This window comes from Corvus brachyrhynchos, unplaced genomic scaffold (genome assembly GCF_000691975.1).
Source record: "Corvus brachyrhynchos isolate BGI_N302 unplaced genomic scaffold, ASM69197v1 scaffold716, whole genome shotgun sequence".
NCBI classification, from domain to species: domain Eukaryota; kingdom Metazoa; phylum Chordata; class Aves; order Passeriformes; family Corvidae; genus Corvus; species Corvus brachyrhynchos.
Genome location: NW_008238433.1, coordinates 465,639 through 480,483, shown reverse-complemented (window position 1 = coordinate 480,483; position 14,845 = coordinate 465,639). Strand labels below are relative to the sequence as shown.

The following is a 14,845-nucleotide window of genomic DNA, read 5'->3' as shown; positions in this document are numbered from 1 at the left end:
ACTGTGGGAGTCCCCCGGCAGACCCCCAGCCATGCGGCTGGAGAAATAAACATCTCGGAAACATCTAGCAAGAATCCGTCCATATATATTTCCTTTCCATGGGACACCTGGTTTGGTATATGCATGTTGCAGTATCCCCACTGCAACAGGTGACCTCATTGCAAACATAAAATTCTTACCTGTTAACTCGGGGGAAAGAAAACACCAGAACAAGAGGTCTCCAGCAAAACAGTCAGGTTTTTAAGACCTAAAGATATTGGACATTTCTAAGTGTAAATTCTGCATAAATACTTCAGGACGTCTGCATTTCTTCATGCCTCTGACTACAGAAATTAAGGTTGCTATATGTATTTTAAACCTTGCATGCTTGCAGAAAAATGTCTTTATCAACCAGTCAATATCTGGTGCAACGTAAAAAATCTCTCAGTGTCAAGGAATAACCATGAGAGGCATCTGTGCTGGAGGAGAGATGGCCACCCAGCCAGCTGCTATGGATGAAAAGCTCCAACAGCCCTGTGTCTGCAGATGTATATAAAGTGGTTAATTCACACTCAGGTTTTCTGCTGTGTTCTGCTTTTCAGCCCAGACTGTTTTTTTGGGGTTGGTGCTCTGTTCTCACTGACAGCTTCACACAATAGGATTAGCTTCAGTCGCTCCTACTTGCTGTGGATCTGCCTGGACAAACATTCAGTTACCTCAAACAGGAGGGGTGCATCTGCCACAGAGAGAAAGCAGCTGTGGACAGCGACGGTAAATCTAAACCATAGGAAGAGGCTGGACATATCTGTTTACTGTCTGAAATATTCTGTGCATTCAGAAAAGACCGAAGTCCACAGTGCCAGCTGAGTCTTTGAGGTCCTAAACTCAGAGCATTTTGAAATTAAGCTAGCATTTGGTTGAGAGCCAGCTGAACATAAGCCAGCAGTGTGCCCAGGTGGCCAAGAAGACCAGTGGCATCCTGGCTCATATCAGCAACAGTGGGGCCAGCAGGACCAGGGCAGTGACCATCCCCTGTGCTCAGAACTGGTGAGGCCACACTTGAGTCCTGTGATCAGTTTTGGACCTGAAGTTATGTCAGGGGAGGTTTAGGTTGGATATTAGGAAAAGGTTCTTCACTGAGCGAATGTTTGGGCGCTGGAACAGGTGCAGGGCAGTGGTCACAGCACCAAACCTGACAGAGTTCAGGAAGCATTTGGATGCTCCTCAGGCATATGGTGTGACTCTTCTGGATTTCCTGTGCAGGGCCAGTAGCTGGACTCCATGGTCCTTGTGGGTCACTTCCAACTCAGCATATTCGGTGATTCTGTGAGATGCTGAGGCATGTCCAGAGAAGGGCAGCAGAGCTGGGGAAGGGTCTGGAGCAGAGATCTGATGAGGATCAGCTGGGGGAGCTGGAGGTGTTTAGCCTGGAGCAAAGGAGGCTCAGGGGAGACCTTATCACTCTCTAGAACTACCTGAAAGGACGTTGTGGTGAGGCAGGGATCAGTCTCCTCTCCCAGGTAAGAGGTGACAGGGGTGGAGGAAATAGCCTGAGGTTGCTCCAGATGCAGAGTTGGATTGGATATTAGGAAACAATTCTTCACTGAAAGGCTTGTCAAACACTGGAACCAGCTGTCCAGGGAAGTGGTTGAGTCACCGTTACTGGAGGTATTTAAAAGATGAGTTGATGTGGCACATGGTTTAGTGGTGGAATTGGCAGTCCTGTGTTAATAGTTGAACTGGATGATCTTAGAGGTCTTTTCCAAACTAACAAATTCTATGATTATGTGATTGTAGGAAGTATCATATTTTTCCTTGGTTCTGTCTGAAATTCTAATTTGATCTCAGACATGATCCCAAAATTATAATTCTAGTATGAGTCTGAGGACTCCTTCAATTTCCATTTTTTTTTCCACAATTATTTTTCTTCTTTAATTTACTACTTTAATTATGCTAGGCCTCTTAAAAATAATAATAAAGCAGTAGTTGATGTGGAAAGACAGCCTTTTTATTCTAATGTAACTAATTTACATAGTTCCATTTTATTTTTAATACAGCAACATTTCATTCTGCTGAAGTGGGTTTATTTTTCTGATGCATGCAGAGAGGAGGGCTGAAAAAGAAATTGGAAGTTTAAGGTTATATGTGGTCCAATACATGAAAAGTACTTTCTTTAATTTTCCTGTGGTGATAAGCTGTTCAGTGCTTGCAGTTTATATGATTACTTTTTATTAAGTTGGGAGTTCACTGATCATGTGCTGGTTTGAGATGCTGTTTGTTCCACCTCCAAACTCCGTTGTCCAGTGTATTCAGTCCCCATTGTGCAGACTGCCTCACCTGAGGCTTTAAAGACAGAGGAGGACGTTTTGCCATTTCATGCTACCCCCAAGTTTGTCTTCTGTGGCATGGGAAGCTCATCATGACCATGTACAGCAGAAGGTCTGATCTCATCAGCTCACATACTGATTATGGCTTGAGATGAGACATACATAGAATTGTGTATTTCTACTCACATTACCTGTGGGCAGACTGCCTGCACTGCAGGGAGAGCTTCACTGCCAGTCATTGAGGAAATAGAAAAAAATTAGGAAAATTATCATGCAGCCTTTCTTTACAAGAAAGTAATCAAACCCTGGAATAGGCTCCTGGAGAGGGGCTTGATTCTCCATGCTTGTCGTTGTTTAAGAGGCATTTGTACAATGCATTTAATACTGTGCTTTAACTTTTGGTCAGCCCTGAAATGGTCAGGCAGTTGGACTAGATGATTGTTGAGGGTCTCTTCCAACTGAAATAATCTATTCTGTTACTATTCTATTCCTATTCTAATTCTATTCTAATCTTATGACATTCTGGAGTTGTGGTATGGGGATAGACATCAATTAGTTTGCCAGAAGTATCTGTAAATTTCAGAGAGAGAAAAAACTTCCTTAAAGTATCATTTATGATTTGTATCAAGAACACTTTGAAGGGTCAAACTAAGTCTAACTTGGAAATAGTGTACTTTAACTGGGGAGGTTGCCTAATGTAAGTAACTTCTTACATTAATTGTTTTAGACATCACCTAACTCAATTGACTAATTGAGCTAAGCCAGTTTCCTGTTACTTTATCCAGTTTGCTTTTTAGCCTCTAAGATGCTACTACTTTCACTGATGCCAAAGCCTCCGAAAGTCCTGGAGCTCTAGGATCAAATGAAGGTAGAATAGGTGCTAAAGGAGGGCTGCATTGGATTTCCTGGGATACTCTCTGCGGCACTTTTCAGCTGCCAAACTGAAGCATATCACTGAAGTTCTGCTGTGTCCTTCAGACTTTGTTTATCTCCTTCTGTGATGGTAGATGTACCTGACGTCTGCTCTATATCAGATGCTGCTGCAGTTCAGTGCTGTATGAGTAGGAATCTAGGAACATGGAAACAACATACATTGCTTAATATGAATTTAAAATATGTTTATGCAATTCCTAATTAAAGGTGTCACTCTAAAAAAAAGGAAATGAGGCAGTCCATACTTAGAGAAGAAAAAACAGATAACAAGCATTCAGATCAAAATGATGATATAGTTTTCATGAGTAAAGGAAGGCACTAGTAAAAACTGCAATCTCTGTTGCCTCATAAGAACCAGAGGTTCAAAACCAGCTATTGCTATGGCAACAAAAGGAGCAAGGGGATTTACACTTCTGTATGTTTCAGTGCAGTCTTAACCAAGAGTGAATCTGGCTAGAAAGAACAGCTGCCCTATATTAATTCTTACTATTTATGAATTGTGTATCTCGCCTCACTGCCTCAAAACCTTTGAGTGATAGGTCATTGACCATACATGGCTGAAGACATTCCTGGACGTGTTAGAAACATAATTCTTAGATTATTTATCTAACTCTCTCCTATATAGAGTTTAGAGGTTTCTAATATCACTTGAAAATATCTGTTCTGTGCCATATGCCATCAGTTAGGTCCACACTCATAATATACCTAAATCTTCCTTGTAATCTATTGGGAGCATTTAAGTCTAGTGTCACTCTAATACAAGAACATTTCTTCATCTCCAATTTCACCCTGTGACACTGAACACCTTTTTTCCATATGATCATTAATACAATTTCTATCTTATCAAATTTTATGTCACAAAAAATACTGTATGTTAATCCTATTTAATAAATTTCTCATAAAGTGAATAAAGATTATCTCATAGCCATCAGGACATTTTAAGATTCAAGTCACGCTGCCCTGATTTAAGTTATTTTTTTTTAATTACCCTGGTTTCAATAATTGTATTGTCTTTTAACATTGCAGATCACAGTTTTTCGCATGGGATCAGAAGGACACCAGGATATTGACTTAGCTATCCTGACAGCACTACTAAAAGGTAAAAGAGTTAAACTCCACAGTGAGTCTATATCAATCCAGTTTGTGTCTCTGATGTACTGAAACCTGCATTTATTGACAGAATCTATCAAGATGGTAAACCTATACTGTGAAACTGAATTTTTGCATCTTTCTCTATCTGCTTTATACAAATCCAGCTCTTTCTTTAATGTTGAAATAGCTACTGCTTTTCCTTTCTGAATTTTTGTTTCCCACCCACAATCACTAATGTGTCACAAGAAACATCAGTGGTGACCCCCACACCAGTTACTTGAGAAGATTAGTATTCACAAGAAGACAGCCAAAGAACTACTCAGATTGCCTTGGTAGCTAGAACTTCCATTTAGATAAAGCTGGCTCTATTGTCAAAGTAAAATGTTATCTGTAGTCATTCCTAGGAAAGTCTGGAAATAGTGTGAGGCTCCTTTCAGCCTCCACTTGCAGAGTTAAGAACTCAGCTATTGGGGTGGTTGGACTTTTTGTCTTAAACTTGGCTGGTTGCTACATCTTCCTAAGCCATTACAGGTGGCATTTATGCTCTTAAAAGGTTGTCTTAAAATAAATTTGCTGTTGCTACAGTTCATTATAGACCCTGGTCTTGCAAACATGCCGTTTAGCTTAGCTTCCTTCAAAATATTATATTATCTAGTACTTTAGCATCTGCTTACAAATACAGAAACAAGTGAGATTTTGAAGGCTCTGAAGCACATTGAACTTCCCAAATGAAGGATAACTCTACTAAACAAGAACTGGGAGGTTCTAGCCCTCCATTTGAATGGTATTCCCCAAAAAGGGATTTTCACAAACTGCATTTATCAATCACCAGGGTCATCTTTTTTCTGTCTGGACTGGTTTGTGCTATGTAATACCATGCTGATTTAAAAAAACAGAGAATAAGACATACCAAACAAATTTAAAGTCCAGCCAGAGAAACGTAAGGGAATGGACTTCCAAAGGTGACTGGGAAAAGTTACGCTTCATGAGGCTCTTTGATATTAGCTGTCAGCATGGTATTGCCACCCCCACACCTGAATAAGATAGTACAGGTGTGGCAGACCTGAATTTGAGTCACAGCAGAAAATATAATAGATTTACTGGATATTCAAAAGGTAATGGGACCTACTCCTGTATGTTTCTGGGATTAGTTTTCTTCTCAATTTCTTCCTGTTCACACTCACAAAAGCTGTGTGAAGAGAGCAGGCCTGAGTAACTTTCATCTAGCCATGCAAAGTAGCATTTTACCTTCTGCATGATTTTTAATCCCATTTTAAAAGTTTCACTTCAAACATTTAAAGCAAAAGTATGAAGAAGAAAAGTAAACTAGCGCTGGCCACTTCAAAAGTATCATTGAAAGCTGACAGCTATCAACAAAGCAAATGAGCTAGAGTTACTTTGCTTCGGTAGTTTTTGTTTCTTTAGGTTTCTGTAATATTGCTTTCTCCACTTTTTTAGATAATTTCAATCAAGACACCAGTTGTTTGTCCTGCAGGTAACATGACTATTTTGCTGCTACTAGTTTGAGGTGTGTTTTAACTACTTACATAATTAAACCTCATGGCATTTGGAACATGTTCACACAGAAAAAATATAAACCAAGGTGACGAAAGAAAAAATAAATCAATTCAAAACAAGGATCAAGAATTGTATCCATCACCAAATTTCTCTTTTTGGTCCCTTGGAAATAATATAATTTCAGGTTTCATTTTTATCTTAAATATAACTGAATCTTTTATTGTCCTCAGTGTGAAGTTATTCTCTTCACATTTATTCTTAAGACAATCCCTGGAAGTACTGCTCTTGTTTTCTATTGATAAGGCAAAGAATGCCTTAGAGTTGTGATTCCACTTTTTCTAGATGTGTTTTCAAGGTCTGTATCCCAACATAGATCCCTGGAGTCTTCTGAAAACTGGCTCTTGGAAGCTGAAGAAAATAAATCACAGGTCTATGAGGGATTGTTTTCTATTTGAAATGTTCTTTTGCAGTATTTACATGAGCAACTGTTTTGAGGTTGCAGTCTCAGTATATGAGTAGTCCTCCCTGATCTGGAATATCCATTTTGCTGTGCCTAATTGGTGCTGTTGGCCCCTTAGTAAAATAAAATTACCTTTCCTCTTCATGTTAAGGGTGCAAGTCATCATAAGGACGTTTTTTTAGCTCAGGAAGTGCCTGGATCTGTGTAAGTACTTTTGACATCTCCTTTCATGCTTGTCTGAGAATCTTGATTTGAAAATCTGCTGATGGCAGCAGCACTTGTTTCTTGCTCGAGAAAGAGCCAGACAAACTAAGACTTACACCTCATCTTCCCTGCTCCTCAGGACTTTCTGATTATGAAGGTATTCAGTGAAGATCAGATTCACCAGGTGCCTCTGGTCCATAGAAGCCTCCTGATCACAAGGCATTTAACAAATATGTGCAAAGATGAGATCTGTTGTCTCGGCCAAGTCAGTTGTCCTTATTTACACCCTGTCCTTGTACAAGTGTTCTGGCCCACTTTGAAAGAAATACTGACTTTCTGTAAATGTACCTCATTAGCCTGATGGATACTTGGGTTTTTCATCAAAGTCTAAGGTAGCAATGCTGGACCACTTGTCTATTGATTCTTAATAAATAACTTATTTGTTATAAGTAAAATAAATTTAAATTATTTTTTTATGCTGTTGGAATTTACATGGTGTTGGAATTTTCATGCCATTGGAAACTTACTTTCCACAGTTGCCTGTCTCTAAAATTAAAGAAAAGTAATAATTATAATAAGTAAAATAATAAGGAGATTTGAAGCCTGGGTCTGAGTTATCTTGAAATTCATAAATTTAAATTTTAGAATTAATTTAGTCTTCCTACTCTTCAGTACTGTGTGAAAAAAGGGGCAGTACAATGTATGAAACTGGTGAGTGATTACCAGTAACTTTTTCTCAGTCTTCCTGATGAGGAATTTGCTGCTCTTGATAGTGCAAGAGGAACATATCAGCTAATGAACCATCCCACCCTGGTGTGAGTGATTTGGTCACGGTGGAGGGGGACAAGGGTTTGGAAACACAAAGTGTCATTTCCTATTTGCTGTGTAAAAGTTGTGATGAACTAATCTCTTTTTAAACCCACACCAGACACACTGCCAATTCAGGAGCTTTCCTGGGCAGCATATTCCCCACGCCCCAAACTCAGCACCGCAGATTATTTCCTTGTTTGTTTTCACTTGTTTAATCTTGTCAGCAAGATCTGTCTTTCTTGGAAGTGGTCTTCAATAAACTACAGAATGGCATCCAAACTGGATATCAATTTACATTTCATGGATGTCACAACAGCATATGGTTTGCAAATGCTTTTTTTTTTTTTTTAATGTTGAGAGACACAAATGTGGGAAGTAAGTTTCCAAAGGCATGAGTTTTAGCAGGCAAGTTTATCAATGCAGTTTAACTGTTTGTGCTCTCTTAACTTGAACAGTTGGAACTCACATTGTAATGGATTTTGTCCTTTTGCAGCTGCTAGCAAAGCAGAAGGCATATGACAGGCAAGTTAAAGACTGCATATGGAGATGTTCTAAAAAAATACTTGTTTTGAAGTGGCATCAAAGATCCTAGTTCACGAAGCTGTTGCAATGTCTGGAGCAGACTAGCACCAGCCATGGCTCAGATGGTGCTCCAGAAGCCTCACCAGTGCTATTGTCAGCACTGGGAAAGAGGTGCTCTGTGGTATGAGCATGTAGTGATATTACTGCCATGTAACCCTCTGAGATGAGGCTAAAGCAGAGGTGATGTCTCTGCATACTTTCCAGCCTGTGAGTAAATCATGATTCATGCTCACTGAACAGCCATCATGTAGTATCAGATGGTCTGGGATAGTCTGCCAGCCATGAAATCACAGGCACAAAAAGGTTTCAGAGTTAGGTCAGATACGTGGTTAGTGCACCTATAGCTGTTTTTGCTGTCTGCTTTTATATTATCAATTGGCTTCTTAAATGCCAAGATGATTCGTAGCAAATGCTGTGGAAACACAGCCTTTGCACCAAAGAGCTGCTGAAACAGAAGACAGCATCAGACCTGCTGAGACACAGAGCAAAAAGTTAATTAGGATTGCTATTTTCCTAATCTATTTCTTTTCTTTAGATGATGATTCAGAGAGGACACTGACATGCTTGGGTGCACTTTGGAAATGTGTCCCACAACAATTTCTGTCTAGGTAGATCAGTTTTGTGTCATTTCAGCTTTCCAGATTCCTGTGCACCAAGATCATGGGCTATTCCAGAAGAGTCCTTCAGGGGTTTATGTTGGTCACAGTAAGCTTTAGCTGGTATATAAAAGCCTGTAGTAATAAGTATATAAAAGCTCTTCGGTAATCCTGCAAGTGCACAACACTCACTGTCTGATGTGTACCCAGGCTCACCAAAGATACAGTGTTGAGTTTATGGTCCCAGGCTTTATCACCAAGGAGTATTGCATTTTTGGTCCAAGATATTGAGTAGAGAATGTGACTTTTTACCAGAAGAGTCTATGCAAGATACCCAAGCAGTCCTAGGTGGCAGCCTAAGAACAGAAAATTAACATCTGCATGGACTAACTGCTGTCCCAGCAGTCTATCTATATCCAGAGATATCTATATCAAGTACTGCCAAAACAATGAATTGCATCTCAAAAGCAACTTTTCTTCTAGGAGCAGATGAAAGGAGGGGTCACAATACAGATGCTGTCATAGACTTAAAACATTCTTTTGAGGAACATATCCTACAATCAGCCAGACACTAGAATTTACTAGAGTAAATATTATAGAGACATTGGTCATATTACTTAAAACATTATTTAACGCAATAAGTATGATATGACAATTAAAATAATGCAGTACAATAGGTTATTTACTGTACCTTATTTCTTTATTTCCCAAATATCTTTGGTTTTTGATTTGGGTGCATTAAAGTGGTGCTCATGAGTGAGATGCATCCCTAGAAAGATCACTTTTTGGATTCTTCCTACTGACTCAAATCCATGCTCTATGGCACTGAATGCAGTCAAGGAAATGATTGAAAGGAGACAGTGTCTTAAGAAGGCCATCTCCTGTTTTTTCTCGGAATTTTTCTATATATGAGTGGAAACATTCATACTTCTTAATACTGGGTAAAATTCCACCTACCGAATACTTCCTTTTTCATGTGAGACAAAGGCCATCAGTTCTATCCTAGAATAAAATCAAGTAAAAGGCATCCACAGCCCGTATGCTGCTCTGTACAAACATTTATAGCTTTGATTTTCCTTCTCCTCCTAAGTAACATCAGTGTTATCCACATTCACCTGAAAACACCTCAAGGAAGACAGGAAAGAGGAGAAGGAAGCAAGGGCTTTCCAGCAAGAAACTTTACTCTGGAAGCACCCATCCCACCAAATGCACCAGAGTCCCAGCATGCACACCTGTACTTCCCAGTCTACACCCTAGCTGATAGACTGGTTCAGACGTGGAGTACAGCATCCCCTTGAGAAACCACACATGCCCTTTGACTGCCAGATATCTGCAGTGCTCTGTGAGACAATGAAATCAAACATCATGGCAACAAGCACTGAGAAGAGCATCAGCTCTGGGACTGCACATGCACCCACAGGAAAGCTTGGCCACTGCTGGCAGCCTTAAGCACAGTGAAGGGAGATGGGAAGGACACAGGCTGGACCATGGCTTGCTTTCCCCTCTGCTCAGTATTTGCAGCAATGAGCATGCTCAAACAAAACAATTTTGATGAACAGATGAGCAGGCCCTATGCCAGCTGCTCTTTCCTGTGATCAAATGCACCAGAAGACCCTCTATTCATCTGCCAGCTGAATCTTTCCTAAAGCGTGAAAAGGCCCAGGATTGCTAGGGTCAGTTGACATAAACTGGAGAGCACTCCCTGCTAGGGCTCAGAAGTTACTCATCTGGAGCCTCAGTGATTTAGCTTGACCTCTGTCTGAAGTGGGGGCAGTGTAAGTAGCCCACTTCCCTCCCCAAGTCCATCTGATCCACTCTTGATCCAAAATGGTTTCTAACTAGACGGCACCCCTGGCTACCCAGACTGTAGGCTGTGGGAGGAAAATCAGCAACTGGAGCTCCCTCATCACATGTGCAAAATGTTGTCAGGCTGTGGGATCACTGTCACTGCCCCCCAGTTTTAGAGTTCATCCATGTGCCTCCTCCATGGCTCACCAAAAACCTTACCTGAGCACCTGCTAAAGCTCTCACTTCTCCTATAGGCACATGGTTGGGGGAGATCTGATGAGAGGATCTCTTGTTTGCATCAGAAGGGGGAAGAACATTATTTGCTCTCTGTGTTAAACTTACATTATCATATTCTCTGCAGGTAATTTTGTTTTCTGTTTTTATAAATAAATCCTGGGATGTTGAAATGTAGCAACATTTTTGCCTTTTCCAAAGGTAAATATTTGCTGTTCTTGAATGCTGTGTGTTGCTTGTGTAAGAAACTCCAGAAGTTTCAGATGTTGGCATTCCCCCTGAGGTCTCTTGTGAGAGCTTTTGTCTGTGTTGTAGCACATAGCAATGAGAAGTTGTGTCTTATGCAAAGGGGCATTCCTTTTTTTTTTTTTCACTTTTTTCTTCCTCCTTTATTTGTTTCAATTCTGTTTTGTTCCTGCATTGTTCACCTTTTTATCTGAGCTCATTTCTGTATGAATGTGATTTGGATGATTCACAATCCACTATCTCCCAAACAATCACTGTAGGTATTGACAAGTATTTGGCAATGTCAGCAGTGAACTGACTTCAAAGTTGAGAGTTATGAAATTAAACTACAGGCTAGGCTTCATGAAGGTTTTCATTAAGGTCTTCATAGAGAATTTCAACAGCCAGCTTTATGTTTTCCTTGCCTCCAATTTCAGAGTCCACTTTCAACTGGAGAGCGTGGGTTTGAATAGTACAGAAATGGGGACAGAAATGCTTTGAAGTAATGAAAAGCTGTTACTTATGCTCACTCCATTATATCAGTATAAGAATTAATAAAGACACAGTAACAGTAGAGGTATGAGTTCTTTAAAAAATAAGCCTTTATACAATCACCTAACCACTGCAAGCAGATATGTAGTTAAAAGTCAAAGGGCCCTTTATTTATTTGGTGGATTAGTTCATTCAGGCCAGCTCTCCCTGTGACACTGAAGCACAAATGCTGTTTTATTATTGCAAATCAGCTGAGAACTGTGAAATATTAAAAAAGCACAGCAGGACAGGAATGTCCCACAGTGTCCATTATAACTGCAGGGAAAAACATACCCTCTCTTCCAAAAACAAACAGCTCCAAATCCATCTTATCATCCACATAGTTTCTGGTTTAGTTTGGATGTATTATACCTTGACACCAGCTTTATAGAATGCTTTCTTACTTGGATATTTCATATGTGAAGGGAAATTTGTCCTACCAAGACCCCTCAGTACAAACGGGGGAGAAATTCTATACTTCTTACCAAGCGGAAATGCATAAGATGCCAAAAAAAGCACAACTACTGAAATGAGGGGTGTCTGTACGAGTTGAATCTACTTGTAATTGCTAGAGGCACGTGTGTGTGTGTGTGTGTGTGTGCGCTCTCAGTGATATGTGTGGGGGTGTGTGTATTCCTGCAGCTCCATCTGTATCCTGGCTTGTTCTCTTGCTTCCTATCCAATAGGAGGGAAACCAGTTTAGTCCACCACGAATTCCCTCTTCTGATATCACCAGTATCTGCTGTATATTGAAGGGGAATATGAGGAAATAATTAATGTTTAGAAGACAATCTGAGAACCACACATCCAGATTTGAGAACCAATTTTTTTTACAGGTGCAATGGACAGTTTGGTTTTGTTTTAGTATGAGATCAGCTGCAGAAATGACATGGACATCTGTAAGACTTTTCAAGAAGAGGAATTACCATGGAATTATGAGCGTAATGTCTTATTTCTTTTTTCTCCCTGCACCCCTGTCTGTATACACAGGAGCTAACGCATCTGCTCCCGACCAGCTGAGCCTAGCACTAGCCTGGAACAGAGTAGACATCGCCCGCAGTCAGATCTTTATTTATGGGCAACAGTGGCCGGTACAGTATATATATATATATATATATATACACAGCATCTTCTGTTGAAAACGCTTTGAACCCTCCAGAGTATTAAATCCATTCTGTTGGCAATGGTGGCTTTAGTGTGGCTTAAAACACACTGGGTCCTGCCAAACACATGGTTCCCAATCACAGCTGCTGAAGGCAGGCACAGTTGCAGAGATGGTAATGTGTTCTGTTGTCCAAGGAAATGGTGACATCTAGCGATGCCTTAAGAGTAGGAAACCATACCTCTGAAAAAAACGGGAAGTACCAGATTTATACCACCAAGCATGATTCTGCAATCTGAGAAAAACAAGTGTACAGCCGTGTTTTAGTGCTAGGCTATAAATTCAAGGAAAGTCAAAGCATCTTTTTTCTCTTCAAGCAGCATGCTTTTGTATGCAAATACTGAATTTAAGGTTATGATTTGGCATAAAAATATGCCACACAGATGTTGGAAGTCAGGTAGACTGCAGGAGCTGATCAGCAGTGTCGCTGCAGATGGGCTGTGGCTCCAGACCTCAGGTGGTGTTAAGTTTGTGCCCACTGCTGTTCTGCATCTATCTGCCTGCTCTATATCTGTCCTATTCTGTGCTCCAGTTGCTCCCCAGCTCACACCATTCCCAGGGAGCACCAGGGGCATAGATTCTCTTCAGGAGTGGTAGGGCTGTAAATGGAGGGGCTATTGAACACTGTGTCAGGCAGAGGAGGAGGAGTCAACTCCCAGATTGTGCTGCAGCTTTTACAGGGACAGAAGTCACCCAGAAAAAAAAAACGAGAAAGCCTCGATCTTTACCTTTATCTCCTCAAAGCCCAACTTATCTTGTCTCAGAAGTTTCAATGGGACCACAATAGTCATTACTGTGACACTTGTTTCATCACTGTCATTAAAATTTCACATGCTGTCATTACATGAGCATTTACAATTCCCCATGGAAAAATTATAACAATGGGAAGAGCTTCTGTTTAAGTATCCTTGCTTTAAATGTAACTTTCTGCAGCTTGCTGCCCATAAAAGCTAGTACAAAAATCCTCGCCTTTGCAGTTATGGAGTGAACAGGACTATTTATTTTGTCTATGATATTGTGCATCGTATCATTTTGACATGTATGTCAAAACGTAAGAGGGATTTTAATGGCACTAAACTGGCCTTACTGTTATCTCTTCATCACCACATCATAGCAAAAATTTGCATAAATTCTGCAAACTGAAATAATTTTGCAAGCTAAAAGCTGGAAGGATGAGGTAATTTCTCATCATTCTAACTCCACCTGACCTACAAGAGATAAGAAGGAGGGGTTTTGTGTGAGTAGACCTCTTGCATTTGGGCCTTCAAAGGAATGCAAATTGTGAAGCTATTTCTGTTTCCTGGGTGTTCAAATTTCCCTGAGTTTCCACACCACAAACAAAAGAAAACTCTAGAAAAAACAGAACTAAAGTGATTTTGTGTGCCCATAACAAATAAATCCAATACAAATAAAATGTTTGACAGGAAAAGAAATAGCAATAATAATGACATGGTGAATAGGGTGGAGATGTGGTCACCAGTTTTCTGGGTTCCAGTTCCTTTGTCCTAATCTGTTTTTCCTAGAGTATGTTAACTAGCACTCTGATATTAATTTTTGAAATGCAGCCCTGAGTCAGAAAAAGCTGTTACAGATTAAAACCGTGATTATCCCATTTCAAGCATAGAAGAGCAGCCCTCAGAATTTTGTCAGGATTCCCTGCTTGTGCTAGAGTGACTGAACCAGCTGGATGCAGCCTGCCACGCCCAGGAACAGCTTCAATTAATCACTTGCTTTGCAGGTGGGCTCCCTTGAGCAAGCAATGCTGGATGCATTGGTGTTGGACAGAGTGGATTTTGTGAAATTACTCATAGAAAATGGAGTAAGCATGCATCGTTTTCTCACCATCTCCCGGCTAGAGGAACTGTACAATACGGTAGGGCCAACCTAAGGCAAATTTTCTGTCTCTATATTCACTGTTCTAGCTCCCACTTGTGTTGTAATGACATGATGATGATGCACAAGGCAGTCAACACCTGCTGCAGAAATTTTTCAGTAGTCCATATTGTCTCTCTTGCTTGTCTCTCATATAATGTAACATGTTGTGTCTTGCCCACATAATCTGCTGTATGGATTTTGTAAGACATGAACTAAGCCCCACACAGTACCAGCTAACTGCTTGTCATTGTAATTCCAATGACAAGCCTAAGATTTAGGCAGGTGGCATTGGCTGGAAGACACTAACTGGCAAGTTAGGACCATACAATGGTGTTATATGACTCCTGACAATATGGTTTCAGAAAAATCATCCAACTCTTAATCAATCTCTGTTATAGTGAAGGACTTTCCCATGCCCTCACTGAGTGTTCCAAAAATTATACCTTCGACTTTTAAAAACCTGTTTGCAGGTTTTTAATCTTTGCCATTAAAATGAATAGAAAACTGCACAAGTTCAGTTTGCTTCTGA

The 14,845-nt window shown here is 40.3% G+C and overlaps 1 protein-coding gene across 2 annotated transcripts in view; it reads left to right on the top strand.

The window, feature by feature from the left end:
* TRPM3 (transient receptor potential cation channel subfamily M member 3) overlaps positions 1-14,845 on the top strand; it is a 142,940-nt gene that overhangs the window by 64,915 nt on the left and 63,180 nt on the right. For both annotated transcript variants that reach the window (XM_017736449.1, XM_008635367.2), the window contains exons 9-11: positions 4,266-4,338; positions 12,270-12,370; positions 14,180-14,314. In XM_017736449.1, the coding sequence (XP_017591938.1) occupies positions 4,266-4,338; positions 12,270-12,370; positions 14,180-14,314 (309 nt within the window). The remainder of the gene's footprint in view (positions 1-4,265; positions 4,339-12,269; positions 12,371-14,179; positions 14,315-14,845) is intronic.